The 19,088-nt window shown below is 39.4% G+C and overlaps 2 protein-coding genes across 7 annotated transcripts in view; both read right to left on the bottom strand.

The window, feature by feature from the left end:
• Positions 1 to 5,116, bottom strand: part of LOC113084485 (mediator complex subunit 13L) — a 70,395-nt gene extending 65,279 nt beyond the window's left edge. For all 5 annotated transcript variants that reach the window (XM_026254853.1, XM_026254861.1, XM_026254872.1 and 2 more), the window contains exon 1: positions 4,365 to 5,116. In XM_026254853.1, the coding sequence (XP_026110638.1) occupies positions 4,365 to 4,442 (78 nt within the window). In that variant the 5' untranslated portion in view covers positions 4,443 to 5,116. The remainder of the gene's footprint in view (positions 1 to 4,364) is intronic.
• A 7,352-nt stretch (positions 5,117 to 12,468) lies between these two features.
• Positions 12,469 to 18,058, bottom strand: LOC113069460 (zona pellucida sperm-binding protein 3-like). 2 transcript variants are annotated; one of them, XM_026242560.1, is made up of 10 exons: positions 17,984 to 18,058; positions 16,344 to 16,525; positions 16,176 to 16,273; positions 15,489 to 15,571; positions 14,125 to 14,305; positions 13,322 to 13,427; positions 13,156 to 13,238; positions 12,975 to 13,060; positions 12,850 to 12,891; positions 12,469 to 12,718 (listed from the first exon to the last, which is right to left on the bottom strand). In XM_026242560.1, the coding sequence occupies exons 1-10, from the start codon at positions 18,036 to 18,038 to the stop codon at positions 12,564 to 12,566; spliced, it is 1,071 nt and encodes a 356-aa protein (XP_026098345.1). In that variant the 5' UTR covers positions 18,039 to 18,058; the 3' UTR covers positions 12,469 to 12,563. The 2 variants fall into 2 exon arrangements, with proteins under 2 accessions (XP_026098345.1, XP_026098338.1); XM_026242553.1 differs by having other exon boundaries at positions 12,476 to 12,718; positions 12,799 to 12,891.
• Between the last annotated feature and the right edge of the window lie 1,030 nt (positions 18,059 to 19,088).

Below are 19,088 nucleotides of genomic sequence, written 5' to 3'. Positions count from 1 at the left end.
GACTGTCCATATTAAAATGTAAGTTTCATTTTCATGGCTGGATTTTGAGAATCCGTCCTCGTTTTCTGCTTCGCGGAAATCATAGCACTGAATGCGTCAAGAACCCGGTTGACCGGGCAAAGAAATCTGGTACCGTGACATTTTCATTTTTTTAGTACCGACTAGGTACCGAAGTCTTTTGACAACACTGATCCAGAGCATCCCAACATGCTCAATGGGTGACGTGTCCAGTAAGTATGCTGGCAATGCAAGAACTGGGATGTTTTCAGCTTCCAGGAATTGTGTGCAGATCCTTGCTACATGGGGCCGTGCATTATCAAGCTGCAACATGAAGTGATGGTCGTGAATGAATGGCACAACAATGGGCCTTCATCCGTGAAGAGAACACCTCTCCAAAGTGCCAGAGGCCATCGAATGTGAGCATTTGCCCACTCAAGTGGGCACGAACTGCAGTCAGGTCAAGACCCCGATGAGGACAACGAGCATGCAGATGAGCTTCCCTGAGACAATTTCTGACAGTTTGAGCAGAAATTATTTGGTTATGCAAACCGCTTGTTGTAGTAGCTGTCCGGGTGACTGGTTTCAGATGATCTTGGAGGTGAAGATGCTGGATGTGAAGGTCCTGGGCTGGTGTGGTTACAATTGTTCTGCAGTTGTGAGGCCGGTTGGATGTACTGCCAAATTTTCTGAAATGCCTTTGGAGACGACTTATGTGAGTGAGTGAAGTGACATACAGCCAAGTACTCAGAATTTGTGATCTGCATTTAACCCATCCAAAGTGCACACACACTGCAGTGAACACATACACACTGTGAACACACAGCCGGAGCAGTGGGCTGCCATTTATGCAAAGGCTTCCGGGGAGCAGTTGGGGGTTCAGTGCCTTGCTCAAGGGCACCTCAGTTGTGAGCCCACAACCTTAGAATTAGGAGTCCAACTCTCTAACCACTAAGCCATGACTTCCCCCTTATGGTAGAGAAATTAATATTCAACTCATGGGCAACACTCTAGTGGACATTCCTGTAGTCAGCATGTCAATTGCACGCTCCCTCAAAACTTGTGACATCTTTTTTGAGTGGCCTTCTATTGTGGCCAGCCTAAGGCACTCCTGTGCAATAATCATGCTGTCTAATCAGTATCTTGATATGCCATACCTGTGAGGTGGATGGATTACCTTGGTGAAGGAGAAGTGCTCACTAACACACAAAAATAATTATTATTGTTGTACAGTGTGAGAAATATTATGCTATATTGATGTGTGCATGCCCAGTAGTTTTTGCTGTAGATTATGCCATCTAGCCTTAAAGGTTTAGTTCACCCAAAAATGAAAATTAGCCTGTGTTTTACTATCCCTCAAAGCATCAGCATCAGGTGTATGTGACAGAGTTATATTAAAAACTGTCCTGGTCCCTCCAAGTCTTTCAATGGGGGTAAGCAGGTTTTGGTTGTCAACAGTCCAAAAGACTGTGTCTTGGTTGCACTTTATTTTACAGTACGTGTACTAACATGTACTTGTAGTGTACTTACAGTGTATTTATCTAAGAAAGTTCTGGTAATACAATGTAACTACATGGGGTAGGGTTAGGTTTAGGGCTAGGTTCAGGGTTAGAACCAAGTTATTACATAGTTATTGTAATTACTATAATAAGTACATAGTATGTACATGGGGAACAGGACTATAAAATAAAGTGCTACCCTGTGTCTCACGAGATCTGACTGATCTCGCAAGAATGTGACGATATCCTCGCCCAGACCTTTCAAATATATCTGCATTACACTTGCCCTTTCGCCACTTTATGAGCACTTTATCATTTGACTTGAGTAAAACTAGCGGAGCTGTTGCCATGGTGAATCATAATATCGGAGCTCCATAAATTATGGCTTTTCATGGTCATGGTGCACGTGCTAAACTCAGTCAGCCTACTCAGAGTTGACTGAACTTACACAATTCAGCTGTTCTGAACGCGAAAACTCAAGAGTTTCCCATCTCAGTGTTGGTTGAACCTCCTTAGTGGAACAGTGAGCATGATTTCACCAAAAGATGTTGATCCAGGAACATGTCTTACTCCGCAAAATCACAGCGACCTTAGTGAAACGGACTGAGTGGAGGCGGGACTAATTTGTATATTCATAGACCCATATATAGTAAATGATTTAAGGGTGTAGAGCAGGGTTCCTCAAATCTTGCCCTGGAGGGCCAATCTGCTGCAGAGTTTAGCTACAACCCTTATCAATCTCACCTACCTGTGATTTTCTAATGATCCCAAAGACGTTGGTTAGCATGCTCAGGTGTGTTTTATTAGGGTTAGAGATAAACTATGCAGGAAAGTGGCTCTCTTGGACCAGATTTGAATATCCCTGGTGTAGAGTTAAATTCAAGCTATTTTAAGGCATGAGAAAATTATTTTCACAAGAAAAAAAACATTAAAATATGTCAATTTGATTATCAAAGATAATTTTTAAGGGATACAATATTTTGCATGGGGACTTTAAGGGTATTGTACTCCACCATCGAGTCAGCACTGATTGTTGATTTCTATAGAGTGAAGCATCAGCATTTATCCCTCACGCCACTAGCTCCGCCCTTGTGCCATAACTGGAAGATAAGTCGTTTTGAAGGTGAAGGGAGGTTAATGTTTTTGATTAATGATTATGAGGGCACATTCATTTGAAAAAAATAATGACGATAAATACAGATAAATTATTTATAATAAACACTACAGTATTCCGTAAAAAAATAAGAACTTTCAATTTACAATTACAGACTTTAAAGTAAGTTTTTGACTCTACTAAAGCATAAAAATACCGTAATATGTTTGCAAATATTTAAGAAACATACTTGTCAGTCTGTTTCGGTTTGTGAAACCCGCCCACTGCCAGTTTACCCAATTGTATTTCGCCACCCTGGGTTGCTAATTGGCTGATAACGCAGCGTATTAAATTTAATTCATTGTCAAGTGTGTTCTTGTTTGTGCCATCAATTTGGCCACCTGCATGTGCGTCAAGTCTAAGCAGGGGCCGGGGTAAAAGAACCCTCTCTAATATTTTGAATTTGGACTGCAATTCCTAGTTCAACCACTCGGTGTCAATCCTACATACAGCAACTATAACTGAAGAGTTCCATGTGAAAGAAGGTGGAGCCTAAGTGCACACCTCTTATGATGTAATCATCATGGACCAATGGCAGTACGGTGTTTTCAGCTCGAATTAACTTTTCAAGAAAGTTTGCTTTGGCAAGAAGTTTCGAACTCCCAAAACCAAAGAGTATAGAAGGCCAAAAGGTGAAAATCTGTATAACTTTCCATTGCATCAGCAGCTCCCAGCAGCAGCCCTGCGCTTCCACCATTTTGACAGCAAATTGTTTGTGCAGTAGTCTTATATTACTGTCCATTAAAGGAAGACTGAAAAACAAAAATAAATAAAGAAATTCCAAATTTGTGTTTATTTCATTATATGTGCATCATTTTCTAATCTATTGCATTATGTTCATAGTGTGTTCCAAGGGATTAAAACATACAATATATATTTCAGACCTAGTGGAGTAATAGTAAGTAATAATATAGTAATTATTGTAATCATTTAGTGTCATATCCATATAAATCATTATTATGGTTTCTACGACCTGCAGTTCCTAAAAGGATTTAAGTTTACTACTGTAATAAAAACAGTTAAAGTTAGCAGGTGCATAAGACAGCACTACGTTCCACTTCGAAACACAATATTTTTACACTTTTGTTAATAATTACCTGTCAGGGTCTTTGGGCACACGATCTACTAATTTTGTTGCCTCAATGAACAAGCTTACGATATCATTCCCTCGATTTGCTAAATCACGCGAACAATTTACAAATTCGATGGAATGAATTAGTAAATCATACACACAATTTATAAATCAAGGGAACAAATTAAATTGTGCGCACAATGTATAAATCGAAGTAACGAAATAGTAAATCTTGCACATGATTTAGTCGACTATTTTTTTCCTGCATGCCATGCGGGGCTCCGTAATTTTTGTGTAACTTTGCTGTTATTCATTTGGAATTTTCACCCCAAAATAGCATCTGCCATACCGAACAGCCACCTAGTGTCTGTTACACTAAAAGCATTAGCGTTTCATCTCTTGGTCTTCTATACTCATTGCCAAAACAAACACAAAACGAACTTAGTTTTGCCCAGATTTTTTTAAATTATGTCATATCAGTTCGCCTTCGATTTAGCTTGAAGTAGCCTATATTGGGGCCTTAATACTTCTAAAAAATGACAGAGCATGACCTCTAAACTATGGGCAGCTGACCCATGACCTCAGGAGCAGATAAATGTAATATAGACACACATGAGACATAAATGAGATTGGGGATCTGTACCAGAGAGAAGAGGTTGGAATGACAGTCTTCTAAACTCGCCCCGTTCGCCGCCCAGTTCGCTGCTGTAGTCATAATCATCCAGAGCCGAACATCCCGATTAAAGCCGATCAGAGCCGATCATCACAATTAATCGCAGTTACCCGCAGAATCCACGCCGAACATTAGAAGATCAGATGAACCAAAGCAATAAACATGTGCGCATGAGATTCTTCTGCTTTATAATTTCTCACTGGATTAAATCCGTAATCGGTCCGAACCGAGTCATCTTCAGTCTCGAGTGTTCTTTTTTTTAATCCATGACAGATGAAGCCCCCATAAATCATATAATCCACAACAGGACAGTATGACGCTCGTGAAGTTTCAGATCATCCGGTTGACAGTGAAATGAAGAATCGGTCAGATGTCACACACACGCACATGATCACACGCAGCTTTCACTTTAATCACACACAAACACACACACACACACACACACACACACACTGAAACAGAGCATTAAAATCCTCCAGATTTCCTCCTCAGACTGAAGTGAGCAGTGAACGCATCTTCCTCTTTTCTCTGAGAGGCCATGACGAAACAACGACGCCAGTCACACATTATAAAGACCGTCCATTCGCCAATAATCATCCACACAAACACGCAGCGTTGTTAAAATGACTCCAGTTTGAGCGCGTATTGTTCACGCATGGCTCATACAGCAGCGCTGAGCGCGCTCCCGCGTGCGTGTGAGTGTGTGTGTGTGTGTGTGTGTGTATGTGTTTGTGGTCATGTGATCAGGGATTACGGCAGCGCTGGAGAATCTGCGGTGATGACGCGGTTTGGCCACTAGTAGCGCTGCTGATCAACAAGGTCTTGTCTTTTAAAATCTTTTTTACGTTTTGACACACTAAAAATTTCAGTTATACATTATTATAGGATTTTTTTTAATTTATTCTTTTTTTATGGTTGATATTATGTGATGTATGTTTATACTTTTGTATGCTCTTTTGTGTTCTGCATTAATAATAAAAAAAAAACATTATTATAGGATGTGATTATTTTATATTGTTTGCAAATGAGATCCTGATGTTGGAGCCTATATAGCTTAAAATTAAGGCTAATTGTATTGTTCTTTTGCCTCTGACATGGATGATATTCAAGCCACCATGATAATTGTTCCACACAATGTAAAATAATGTTCCTTTATATGAAGAGTCCATCTACATCTTTGATAATTGCATGTAGTACAAATGAAACCTGTGATCTACAATATATGCAGCTGTTGATCACAATAATACACAAACACATGTGGACATGGCGAACAAAGAAACGTTTCAGTACCCTGCCTAAGATAAAATAAGTAGGCTATATCAAACCAAAATCTTGGTTCAAGTCAAACATCTTATTAGTTGGTCATTTCTTGAAATCCGCATCATAATTTTGTGTTTAGGTATTGTAGGTATCAGGTTGTTCTCACAGTATATATTAAACTCAGTTTCTGATAAACCACTAACAGCAGTCTTATGGATCAGGACTAATTTGGATCATGCAGTTATAAGGCTGGTTTTATATAAGGGCTGTTCAGAACAATAAACTGAAGTCCTGCGAGGCCTGACCCAAATGCTATAAACTTCAGCGGAGCAATCAGTGTTGTGATAAGAACAAAGCTCATATCCCATTTGCCAAATTATAGTTATTTCCGTAATGCATTGTAAAGCCCAGCTGTATCTGATAACTTGCTCTGCTGGTGGAAAGGATTCTGGCATCATGCCTCTTCTTATTGCTAAACGAGAGAGAGAGAGAGAGAGAGAGAGAGAGCAATGTGTCAGACATATTAGAGCTGAGCATAGCACATATCGATCTCACTGCTTCAAGAACATGACAGAATTCATTTGTAGTTTCTTCATCTTGTTTAATATGCCCAGCAGGTCTGAAAAGGTCTCTGCTAAGCAGCAGTCCAGTCATGTTTTGGGGAGTTTCAGAGCTAATACATTCTCTGGTAAATCAAAGGTTCTCCTTAATGCCACAGAATGAGCCCGAGTTGAGGGAGTCATAACATGCTTATTATTTTGACTAATGCGGTTTTATAACATTTGTGACTTCAATCAAGCATTTGACACTGGAAACTTCAAAAGAACAAAAGATCTCTTACACTGTGGATAATTATCTCATTGCATTGTGATATTAGAGACGCTTGCAATCTTGCAAGTTTTATTCTAAGTTTATACAAAAATGTTGTCCTCAATATGTGTATAATCCATCAAAACAGTTTAGTGCACCAACAAATCAACAGAGAAAATCCCAAACATCCATTGCACACACACAAACTCATATACACTCATACAGACTCCAAACACCTCAATGGCATTTCCTGGAAAAAGTGGCTGTCTGGCAGAAGAATAGATGGCGCGCATTATAATGAACAGAGTCTAACACAAGCTCATCGATCATCCAGCCAGGGAAAATTATAGCATTGTGGTCGCGCGAGAACCTCTCTCAACCACTTCACAAAGACACAGCACTGCTCCAACAACATGGAGTCCATACTCACCTTCTCCTGAATAAAGCTACTGCTGATCAGATATAATTTTTTGTGTATTATTTTTTTCCTGGTCAAAAATGATCACCTTTTAAAAAATGCTTGTAAATTAAATTCTGATTAATTGTAGGTCTCATTGATCTGAGCTTATGCACTTCAGTTTTTGAGTTAAAAATATTAACTAATATTAAATTTATTTGTTGATAATTCTGGCAAAATGTACTCAAAACTGCAGGCTATGTCCTCAACAAGATTAGATCAGTGAGACATAACAATCAATCAGCTCCAAAAAGAAGTACAAAACCTGTGCTGAAGAAAAAAAAATCCATTAACTTTAGTCAAATAAGACAAATATAGACAAATAACAAGCATAACATTTATCAACACTGTAATGGTATAAATTACATTTCCTGTTCATTCATGATTAAACTGAACTATTAAAAAAAAGGGGAATTTTTAGTTATTCTGTTTAAACAACAGATTAATTTGTTGGAAGCAAATATATAAATCAACAAATGATACCAATAAACATGGTAGGGGAAAAAAAAGAATAGAAAAGAAAAGAAACATTTTTCTATGATGACATGGCTGTGAGGATGGAGGGAGGGTGGATTGGACTGAGATTGAGCAGATCTTTGTATGACGACTAGGTTCACATCATTCCTGCTCTCTGTACTGCGGCCAAAGCCCAGACACACCTCAGCATCACAGACATGGTCAAGGTCAGTTTTAAGGTCCATCACAAATCCAACCCATGTCTGAACTACAGCTATGCATGTGTTTCAGAAACACCACCTTGTAGGCGACATGATGACCAACACTGCCTCTGCTTTTGGATTTATTGGATCCAGAACACCTGAGAAGAGATTATCCCAACCCCTCAGAGGTCCTCAGATGATGCCAACCCTGAAACAACATACCGAACTACCAAATTTTGCTACAAGTTTGTTTGCTTCATTTAATAATTGCTGTTAATAGTGCTCATCCTCTGTTTGACCATGTCTGAGATGCTGACTTATACAAGATGGTGCTGCCAAGTTTGGACACCGTCCAGGTCACTCCACTAAGACTGTGCTTTTATTTACCTTTTTACTTACTTTTGCTTTCTCTTTTAACACACAATGTCTGCACTAATCATTTACGACAAAGGAACACTTTTGGACATAGGACACCGCTTCACTAACCTGGACACTTTATCCTCCAAGAGCTCACAGTCCTCCTCTGGAGGATGCCAATGTCCAATCTCTGGAGAATAAGATGGATGATCTTAGAGCCAGAATAAGTTTCCAACTGGACATAAGGGAATATAACAGTTGAGGCTGGTAAATCCAAAGGTATAGGAGTGAGTTTCATGATTAACAAGAAATGGTGTGGCCCCAGGAATATCTCCACTCTGTCACACTCCTGCTCGCCTCATCTGGAACATCTATCCATTATTTGCCATCCATTTTATCTACCCCGGGAATTTTCATCGATCATCATTACTGCTGTTTACATCCCGCCACAAGTAGACACTGGCTTGGCTTTGTCTGAGCTTCACAATGCATTCAGCAGCAACATCAACAAACATCAACACTGCTCTTATCATCGCTGGGGACTTCAACAAAGCCAACCGCAGGCAGGTCATGCCGAACTTTTATCAACATGTATCCTGTCCAACCAGAGGACCGGATACACTGGATCATTGCTACTCTCAGTTTAAGAATGCCTACATAGCCCACTCATTACTGGCTTTTGGCAAATCAGACCATGCCGCCATTTTCCTCACACCAGGATACAAACAAAGGCTCGTTCAAGATCCCCCGGTGCAGAGAGTAGTGGTGTTCACTGTTCAATAACAGGTTAATAAAGCCAGGCAAAGAATGTACCATCTGCGACAGCTGAGGAAATTCAGGGTCTCACCAGCAATCCTGAAAAATTTCTATTCAGGGGCCATAGAACGTGTATTGACTCAATATCTCAGTGTGGTATGGGAACAGCTCCAGTCAAGACTGCAAAGCCCTGCAGACTACAAAAAGCCTTTCCTAGCTCCTGTTTATAACTGATTTTCTCACAAGTGGTCATCTAAGATGGATCATTTTCACCTGGTTGTCACGTGGGAAATGTACACTATATGGACAAAGGTACATTGGAACACGTGACAATTACACCAACAGGAATTTGAAGGAGATTTATTGCATTCTAAATACATAGACATTAATATGGAGTTGGTCCCTCTTTTGCAGCTTCCACTCTTCTAGGACAGATTTCCACAATATTTTGGAGTGTTTCTGTGGGAATTTTTGCTCATCCATTAGTATAGCATTTGTGAGGTCAGGCACTGATTTTGGACAAGAAGGCCTGTCTCTCAATCACTGATTCAGTTTAGCCCAAAGTGCTGGATGGGGTTGAGGTCAGAGCTTTGTGCAGACAGTCAAGTTCTTCCACACCAAATTCATCTGACCATGCCTTTATGGACCTTGCTTTGTGCACTGGGGCTCAGTCATGCTCCTACACAAACTGCTTCCACAAAGCTGGAAGCATAGCATTGTCCAAAATATCTTGGTACGCCAAAGCTTTAAGATTTCCCTTCACTGGAAGTGAGGAACTGAGCCCAACCCCTGAAAAACAAACCCAGTCCATTATTCCTCCTCCACCAAACCTTACTGCCAGCCCAATGCAGTCTGGACGGTGAGGTAAAACTTGATCGGCCATGGAAACCCATTCCATGAAGTTCCCGGTGCAAAGTTTTTTTGCTGATATTAATGCAGTGGAAGTTTTGAACTCTTCACCTCTGGAATCAGCAGAGCATTGACGACTTTTACACACCATGTGCCTCTTTCAATTTCTAATAACACCACTAATAGTTGAATGTGGAATATCAGGGAAGAAATTTTATGAACTGACTTATTGCAAAGCTATCATCTTATCACATTACCATGCTTCAATTCACTGAACTCTTCATAATCACCCTTTTTTACACAAAAGTTTGTAACTGCAGACTGTATGACTAGCTGCTTCATTTTACACACAAATGGAAATATGTCTGATTGAAACACCTGAATTGTATAAGAAGTATTTCCTAATCTCTCCATACAGTGTACTTTATCTTCTGTGATCACTTGAATTGATCAGAATTCAGGAGGAAATATCATGGCTGCATGCTGTACAACTTTATTTGATTGCCAGGGAATGCAAAAATTGCATAATGCATTAAATCTGTACACTGAACGCAATATAATTCACAAATGAAAAAAACACCAAATACTGTACATACATGAAAGATGCTGGGGACTGAACTGAGCATGATTTGTTTGTGTAACAGTCAAGCCCTTCCTGTAAGCTGTTTTATGAACATGACATTCTAAGATTCACAGCTGATTTGTGAATGAAGCCATAACAAGAACATAACATAACAAGAACCACAAAACAACAGATAATCCTGAAGAAGACCAACATTCTAGACCTGACAACACTGTACTGGAAAATGACTGTAAATGAAGTCAATTCACCTTTATTTCTATAGCACTTTATACATTACCGATTGTGTCAAAGCAGCTTCACAGAGATAAACAGGAAAATAACAATCTGATGGAAACTCAAATATGGAGAAAGTCAGGACTCTATTGTAAAGCAGCTCTAAAAGACAGTAGTGTCATTATTAAATTCAGTGTTCGTAAATTCAGATCAATAACAGTTCATCTATAAGCAGTTTTAGGTTGTAATCCAGTATAAGCCCACAACTGACCCCAATAAATGTGAACATTTTAGTTATTAAAACAGTTAAAATAGTGCTCATTTGTGCATATAATTATATTAATGCATATTCTAATTCCATGTTTAAGTTTTTTATAAGCAATGGTAAATACATTTAATTACTGCATGGTAGGCTACTGCGGTTGGCATGTGCATGATTATGCCCTCATAAATATTGATTAGTTCCGTATTTGTGACCCTGGGGCACAAAAAGTCTTAAGTCACTGGTGTATATTTGTAGCAATACATTGTATGGGTCAAACGTATCGATTTATAATTTATGCATAAAATCATTAGGATATTAAGTCAAGATCATGTTCCATGAAGATATTTTGTAAATTTCCTACCCTAAGTATATCACAAATTTAAAGATGATATTCTCAGTATTTAGATTTTTTTGCACCCTCAGATTCCAGATTTTCAAACAGTTGCATCTCAGCCAAATATTGTTCTATCCTAACAAACCATACATAAATGGAAATATTATTTATTCAGCTTTCAGCTGATGTACAAATTGAAAAAGTAACACTTATGACTGATTTTGTGGTCCAGGGTCACATTTATGTATACTATATAAACTAAATTACATTTATGATCAATCCAATCGTGTGTTTCATAAATGAGGCCGTAGAACTGAACCAGACTCCCAGTGTATTACTGACAGTTAACATTAAAATCCTCAGAGATGTGGTAAAGAACATCAAGTTACCCGTCCTAAAATACTATGCCATTTATTTAAGCCTTATACCCAGCTAAGATCATTTTTACTTGATATTTTATTTAATTTACAGTAAACCTCATTTGAGGCTTAGTCAAAGTTTATGTGCTACAAGAAACTATCAACTATGGATTTTCATAGATCTGTTGACATGAAGGTCAACAAATGTTTTTATTCTTTGAATATTTACAGAAGATCAGTCACCATTGAGCTTTTCGAAGCATGTAGAGATGTGGGCGACTCCTGCCTGAATCAAAGAGCCATGTAAGTGACAGATGAACAGTGTGGCCTTTCCGAACAAAGCCTCCATCACAAGCTTCTACAAATTAATTCAATTCATCAGGCCTTTGTCTCCTTGGGCCTCCTAATGTGACCTGATATTGCTGGAGGCTCCTCATAATGAGTGTTTGTGGATGTGATCAGGGGCCTGCGTTTGCTCAGGCAAATTAAAACATTACTCTCACAGTACCTCTGTGCTTCTCAAACCCGCCAATTGCTGATTTCTAATTATTGTAATGAGTGAGAGATTCAGCCCTGGGGCCACCAAGAGGAGAAACACTCATGTTTGAGAGCAACGTGAGACGCAGTGACGTCAAACCCGAATCCAGAGCTCAGAGAGCAGCCAAACGCCATAGAGACTCATCTCATATTGTAGTGCCTTATGACCTGCACAGCATCATTTTACATAACCAGTCGGTTTATGAAGTCAGTTTTGTTTTTACATTTTTTACAGGCACTTTTCAGCTTTTCATAATTTTATCTTAGCATGAATTTAAAAGTGGATTAAAAAAAAAAAAAAGTAGATCTCCGCATACTCATCATGAGGCATCAGTATGACTCAAAATAAGACCAGCTTAAATACAAGACCAAAAATAAAGATTTAAACTCATACAGACCTACTGTATTTCTCATTTTAACTGTTTGAAGAATCAGTGTTCACAGAGTCTTGGAAAAGCTTGATGTGAATCAAGCAACAACAAATTATGAATTTGCAAAGATTTCTTAAACCCAGTTTTTCAAGCACTCTGCTTTTCTTTTACATGTCTATCTGCTCAAACTTACGCAGATATCAGTCACTGAGAGAAAAGGATAGAGGAGATCGTTTGATAATCGGGGATCCAGCGCCCCCTGATGGACAACAGCACTAACAAAAGAATGAGAAACTCTGCAACCAGCTATTTTAATAACATTAAATGTTATCTTTATTATTATTTATTAAAGCTAATAATCAGTATTTGGTGAGCAGATCTCTGATGGGCCTGTAGCCCAAGCGTCCTCCTCTCCAGAAACACAGGTAGTAGCTCACGGCCAAAACTCCCATGATGGTCACCAGCGCTGCGGTCACAGAAACCACCAACAGCCACAGCAGAGCTACAGTCAGACCTACACAATCCAGAACGAACACACGTCAAACTTATTCAGTCACACGGGCTTTAATAAACATCCTGTTGAAGAGCACAGACCGCCTTCAGCACTAGACTGTGTGTCCAGAGATGTATCGCTCCGAGATTCACCTTCCATCACAAACGGCCCCAGAACTTTACGAGCCGACAAGCCTCGTGGAGAAAATCATGCCAATTGTTTATGGTAATGCCTCACAGATCAGACGCTCCTGGTGGCAGAACATTCAGTGGCATACCTTTCGTGCAGTTCATCCTCCAGAAGCATGAGAACTCGCAGCAGGAGCACACGTAGCTCTGGGATGGATCATCCAGGAGCTCCCATCTACCACAAACCACACGTCAAAAATATTCAACACAACAAGCTGCCCAGAGTCTGCGCGAGATCCAGAACCTCAAGAACTTGTTCATTAGTTTGACCTGCGCTGCTGCTGCCTGTAGTGACACATCTTCCTGTCCATGGACTGGACATCCCACGCTTCCAGATCACAGTGCAGGAAAATCTGCCATGGAAAAACACTGACCAACTGAGAATGACAAACAAAATGCATAACATCATGATACAAGCTGAAAGCGCAGCCCTCACATTCTGTCCAAGAGCAAACTTGAAGGCTTGGAGATGGAGACGCATTTCAGCAGGATGACGCCTCGGCAGAAAACTGGAGTTTCCGGATTTACTTTCCATCAAACACCTACAAACGACAAGCATCATTAAATACACATAAACATGAGCCCATGTTATGTTGGGTTATTCTGACTGATTTAGCCCACACAAAAAGTATAACATTTTTCCAAATAAATGTGATTTATGAAACTTACACCTTGTTACTCAAATGACTGGCCTACAAAAATTGATTCCAAGTCTCCTGTATCTTATTGCTATATCTTGGATTAAAAGCTTCATAAACTAGTTTTCTTTTAATTTGTCAAAATTAAATATGGTTGTTATGCACATCCAGAACCCTTTATTAGGCTCACGAGCAGGATAAAACATGAATTAAAGCAAATATAACTAATGTCTACACACTGAACTTAAGTTTCAAAAGAATCTATTCCCATGCTTAATTCTTTTTTGGAACATTTGTGAACAATATTTATTTGGTTCATTGCAGACATGGATTATTTAGCTTTTCTTTCACAGTTAGCACATTGATCCGAGAATGACAGAAGTCTTTTTTTTTTTTGGTGAATAATCTTGCAAGAACTTTTTTCACTCAAAAACTGAGGTGCCTAAACTCCAGAATGAAACCCAGAACCATTGCTAATTGAAAAAACAGGTTCACAAAGATTGAATCTGATATTTTGTGATTGTATAGTTTTATAAAGGCTTGGAACACCAAATTAGGTGAAGGACGTTAGTAAATGGAGAAGAAAGCCACATGTGGTTACCCGACATTGGCGATGATGGGGTGCACCTGAGCGGCGCGGCTGATGTTGGCATCTGTTGCAGCCACACAGCTCTCCATGTAGATTTTCAGCTGCCTGTGGCTCGGTGACTCCACAGTGGCTCGGATGGGAATAATAGACCCTAGCTGGAACCTCATAGACGGAGCCGGGGCACTGAAATCACCTGCAGATCATCAGTAGAGGAGTCGTTATCTTCCGGAACATGATGAACTCAGGTGTACATGCGTGACAGTTCAGCAGCACATGCACTCTCTGCTTAGGTCTCAACTACTTACACTGATGTTGATTTTAGGGCTATATACACATTTAGAGCATCGCCACACGAAACTGCATCTGTACCCCATTTACTTTCATAATGAGTTAATTCCTGGTATTCTTCTGTGCCTTTGACATCATAAAACAGGAAAGGTTGTGATATTTGGTGAATTAAAATGCTGTAAAATGTCATCAACTTCCTTATGCTTAAAGTTCAAATGGGGATATGTGCAAGACAACTTGAAGATTTATGTTCCTCGCCATTTTAAGCCACAGTTTTTAGAAGTTTTTAAAGGTACAGTAAGAGCATGACACAAAAGCCCCTTTCACACTGCACGTCGGACCCGCAATATTCCCGTAACATTGCCTGGTCGCCTTCTGTGTGAAAGCAACCACGTCCCGGAATTGATTACCGAATTGAACCCGGGTCGGGGACCTAGTAACATTGCGGTAATCGATCCGGAACGAGCGCTGTGTGAACAAAAGCCAGATCTAATTCCGTATCGAAGTGATGACGCGCGTTATCGCGCGACTCTTTTACCGGCTGTTTTGAAGGAAGATCAACATTCGCGACGAAAACATAAGTGCAAACTGTAATGAAGCAGAGATCAGTTAGTTCCTCACTTTCCGCGCTGACGCCGAGATCGTTTGCTTGCTTCAGTTAAAGTATAACGTGCCAAGCGTTTTCGACTCGTACATTACACGTCACGCGCTGATGTCACGTGTCGTTACGGGATCTTCAAGGGTTGTGTGTGAAAGCACGCACATGTACCGGGTCATCACTGGCAGTGTGAAAGTGCCAAATCTAGCGACCAGGGAACAATTACAGGAACACTTTACCCCTGTATTTGCCGGAATGGCAGTGTGAAAGGGGCTAAAAAGGCACTGAATACCAGAATGACCCAATGTGACAAGTGAAAAAGGATATTCACCGATTATAATGTGAATTAAATCCATGAGGATTGTGGTGAAGTGTCTGTAAATTAGTTTGGAGATTAAGTTGTTACTTTTATTGAAAGTCTACAAAGAAAATAAATAAAGGAATGAGTGCTGAAGATGAGGAGTGATGTAAATGAGAGTTTAACACTAACTGTTCATAAGCTCCATGCTGAAGGTCACCAGTCCTTCTTTCTCATCTTCCACAGCGCTGAATGTGGTCGTCTTGCTTACAGCTCTGTGGAAAACAAGCTCAAAGACTGAATGAAAGCTTAATCTCACCGCGCCATCAAGAATCCAGTGTCCCATCACAGTGGCACATCAGATTTCTATGAAGACCCTCAAAGAATGAGATGGGGCCCCTCCCACCAGTGATGTCATGTGTGAAAATTGTTGCACCTGCTGTAACATGAGTCTCTCTCCCCAGTTTGCATATCCAACATCAGTAATGAATGTGGTGACTTATTGCATTGATGCATTTGGAACAACATTCTAGGATAAATATACACACTTTATTCTGATAAAAATTATAAACGCAACACTTGTTTTTGCCCCTATTATTCATGAGCTGAATGCAAAGATTTCTTTCCTTTGTGGCCAGCCTAAGGCACACCTGTTCAATTATCATGTTGTCTAATCAGCATATTGATATGCTACATCTGTGAGATGGATGGAAGGATTATCTCGGCAAACAGAGAAGTGCTCAATAACACAGACAGATTTGTGAAGGCAAAACTACATTTAGGGGTAAAACTAGCCACTAGGTATAAATAGCTCTTGCATAAATTGCACTTTACACTGCGGATTGGAGAGGTCTTGTGTACCACTGTCTCATCACCTACGAGTCATAGACGCACTGGACCCTTTGGGAAATGAAAGGCAGCTCCGGCTGTCGGTCATAGATCAGCATGTTGGAGTACGTCACGCTGTCTGCAGTTACCTGTCAGACCGGTGGAAGAGAATCAGCGAGATGGTTCGTCCGGGTGAATCTCTGAATCACACTCATGTACCTGTTTGAGAAAGCCACAGTCTCGTAGTAACGCGTAGAAGATCAGCATGTCATCGGACATTGTGAAGCTCGGCGGACAGTTTCCCAACAAACCTCTGGAAGGATCCAGCTTCTGAGATGAATCCAGTCTGGGTCTCCAGCGGACAGTGACTGAATCGCCGCTGCCACAGTCTACAGTCAAATCTAAATGCAAACCACTCCAGTTAGTGAATACTGAGACAGAATGAGATGAGAATTAACCAGTGGTGGACGAAGTATACAAATCAAGCAGGTTACTTGAGTAAAATGTACAGATGGTATAATAAAATATTACACCAGTAAAATTAAAAGCACTCCTTTTTCAGTTTAACTCGAGTGAGATCAAAAGAACTTATGTACTTAAAAAGAAAAAAAGCAATTTTATATAGGCTACTTAAAATATATATACACACTGCTCAAAAGATATGTTTGTTGTTGATATGGACTAAATTGACAAGAGTGATGAAATAATGTTCACTATGGAGCTTTCTTTGCGATCTCCTGGAGATAATTCGAACATCTGATTTTCACTAGTAAGAAAAAAAAAAAAAACATAGGCTACATGTGGCCTGACCTTAGGAAGAAATATATAAAAATATATTTTCATAATGATTTTGCCCCTTCTCAAACCTTGTCTGTGGTGTAAAAACACCCCTGGTCTAATGACCCCAGAGGGCATCACTTCCCACTTTGATAATTACAATGTTCTGAACAGCACATCCTTTCTTTTTTCCCCCAAGATGTCATTTATAGGTGGTTGCATAAAAAAAAAATATTTATATATACACATTTTTACTTTATAGCTAAAATTACATCAACGTTGCACCAGCAAGGTTGTTAGCTAGACTGTTAACATCAGCTAACAATATTTACTTATTTTCAGTATGGTTGTGAATAAAAAGTACTCGGCTAGTTAATCCAAACAATATAAAAACAAACTAAAACGGTTAACGTTACGGCAGCGAGGAATTTGAACGTACAAAGAGTTATTTTATTTAATCTTATTTTAACGTTTAGTTTTTTTACCTAAAATATAGAAACACTGTTGTTGATGTGTCTGCATTAAAGCATTTCAGTGGAGTTGAACAGATTACCCTTTACAACAGATTTAGTTCACAAACAAATTGACAGCTTTGACCTCAGGATTCAGTTACAATAATTAATCAAAAAATTTGATATTAGTGAAGTTACTTTTAGCAGCATCTATAGCGCGTGCTCACAAGATCTCCCGGTTGGGAGTTCAGCAGTTCACTGGAGTCTCACACTAAATGGTTCATTTGAATCAGGGAGTTGTCGACTTGAGAACAGCTGCTATAGGATCATTCTTATTCTTGAAAGAATCGTTTGATGCCATTTGCGAACCGATTTAAAAGGTTCACTTAAAAGTTTGTTCTTGAATCAGACATCGCTTCTACATGTCGGAGCACATGATATAAGGAGTATCGATATGTTTTATGAATTGTAGTTAAGTAAAAGGTACGATCTTATGCATTGGAATTTAGTGAAGTAAAAGTAACTCAAAATAAAACTACTCCAGTACAGTACAAATACTTGAACAATGTATTTAAATACAGTAATGAAGTAAAACTACTCCGTTACTGTCTACCACTATGAGAATTTTACCATTATTTGCCATTGCAGTGGCCACAAACATCAATAGCAGCCATCCTGAAATCATCTTCAGTCACTAAAAAACAGCAACATCTTTCCTGCTTAAGTGGTTCTGATGATAATCAGGTTAACCAGCACCAGCTGAGCGTTAACTCCGTAAACAGCCGCTCTTTGTCAATCAGGAGGGTTTATGGAACTCTCACCAAAGGACCACAACGTAAGTAAAAGGGGACATTTAATGCAATTTCTATTTTTCCTTTTCTTTAGTGTGTTATGTAACAATTTGTGCATGTTTAAGATCTGCAGCTACAATGCTCCAACAAAAGGATTTATTCTATTTCTATCTGAAAGAGAAGGCTGATCCAGACTGGGCTAAAATGCCTCATTCTAGCACTTCCATTCGTACGCATGCGAATGCGTTAGACCGGAAACGCAAGCTCATGCGAAAAAATATTGCATTTTTGTGCATTCCAAAGTTCAGGTTTGGTGAACTCTGATATTATATCCTGCTCCCGCCTATATTCGCAGCAGCCTCTGAAAAAATTAAGTCTTAATTATGATCTCAAGAGGTTTTAAATTTGGGGACGGAAAGACCAGACTTTCAATATGTCTGAATGTGACGATTAAACTTAAAAAGGCTAACGTTATGAATTCATTAAAAAAAACATGAGTGCTGCATGTTTGTAGTCCTGCTTTGCTGCTTCGTTTTCTGCTGTTACCAGGGAAACTGTTATATTGTACCAAACTCTCCCCCTGCTGGCAGAATAAATGAACATTTTCAATAAAATTGTTTTTTTGTTCAGAGTTCAGAACAATGCGAAAATCGAAAATCATGTTTTTGCCCTGCAAACATGCAGAGCTTTAAATGTGAACTGGTGGATTGATAAGAAGACAATGCATTATCAAAATCTAAAAAGTATAGGGGTGTGCTATGGGATTAGAATCCCGCCAAATGTATTGCAGTCACAGATCGAAAAATAATAAGCAAACATCAAATATTTAAAAACATGTGTAAAATAACGCATAAAACCGAAAAACAAATGCAGTTTTTTTTTTAAATAACAAACAGCGCAGTCAGGGATCGAAAAACTGGGGGGAAATCTCTTCCACTCGAATG

This window comes from Carassius auratus, chromosome 5 (assembly GCF_003368295.1).
Source record: "Carassius auratus strain Wakin chromosome 5, ASM336829v1, whole genome shotgun sequence".
In the NCBI taxonomy this organism is placed as follows: Eukaryota; Metazoa; Chordata; class Actinopteri; order Cypriniformes; family Cyprinidae; genus Carassius; species Carassius auratus.
The sequence above is the reverse complement of the archived record's forward strand: the minus strand, read 5'-3'. Positions and strand labels throughout refer to the sequence as shown.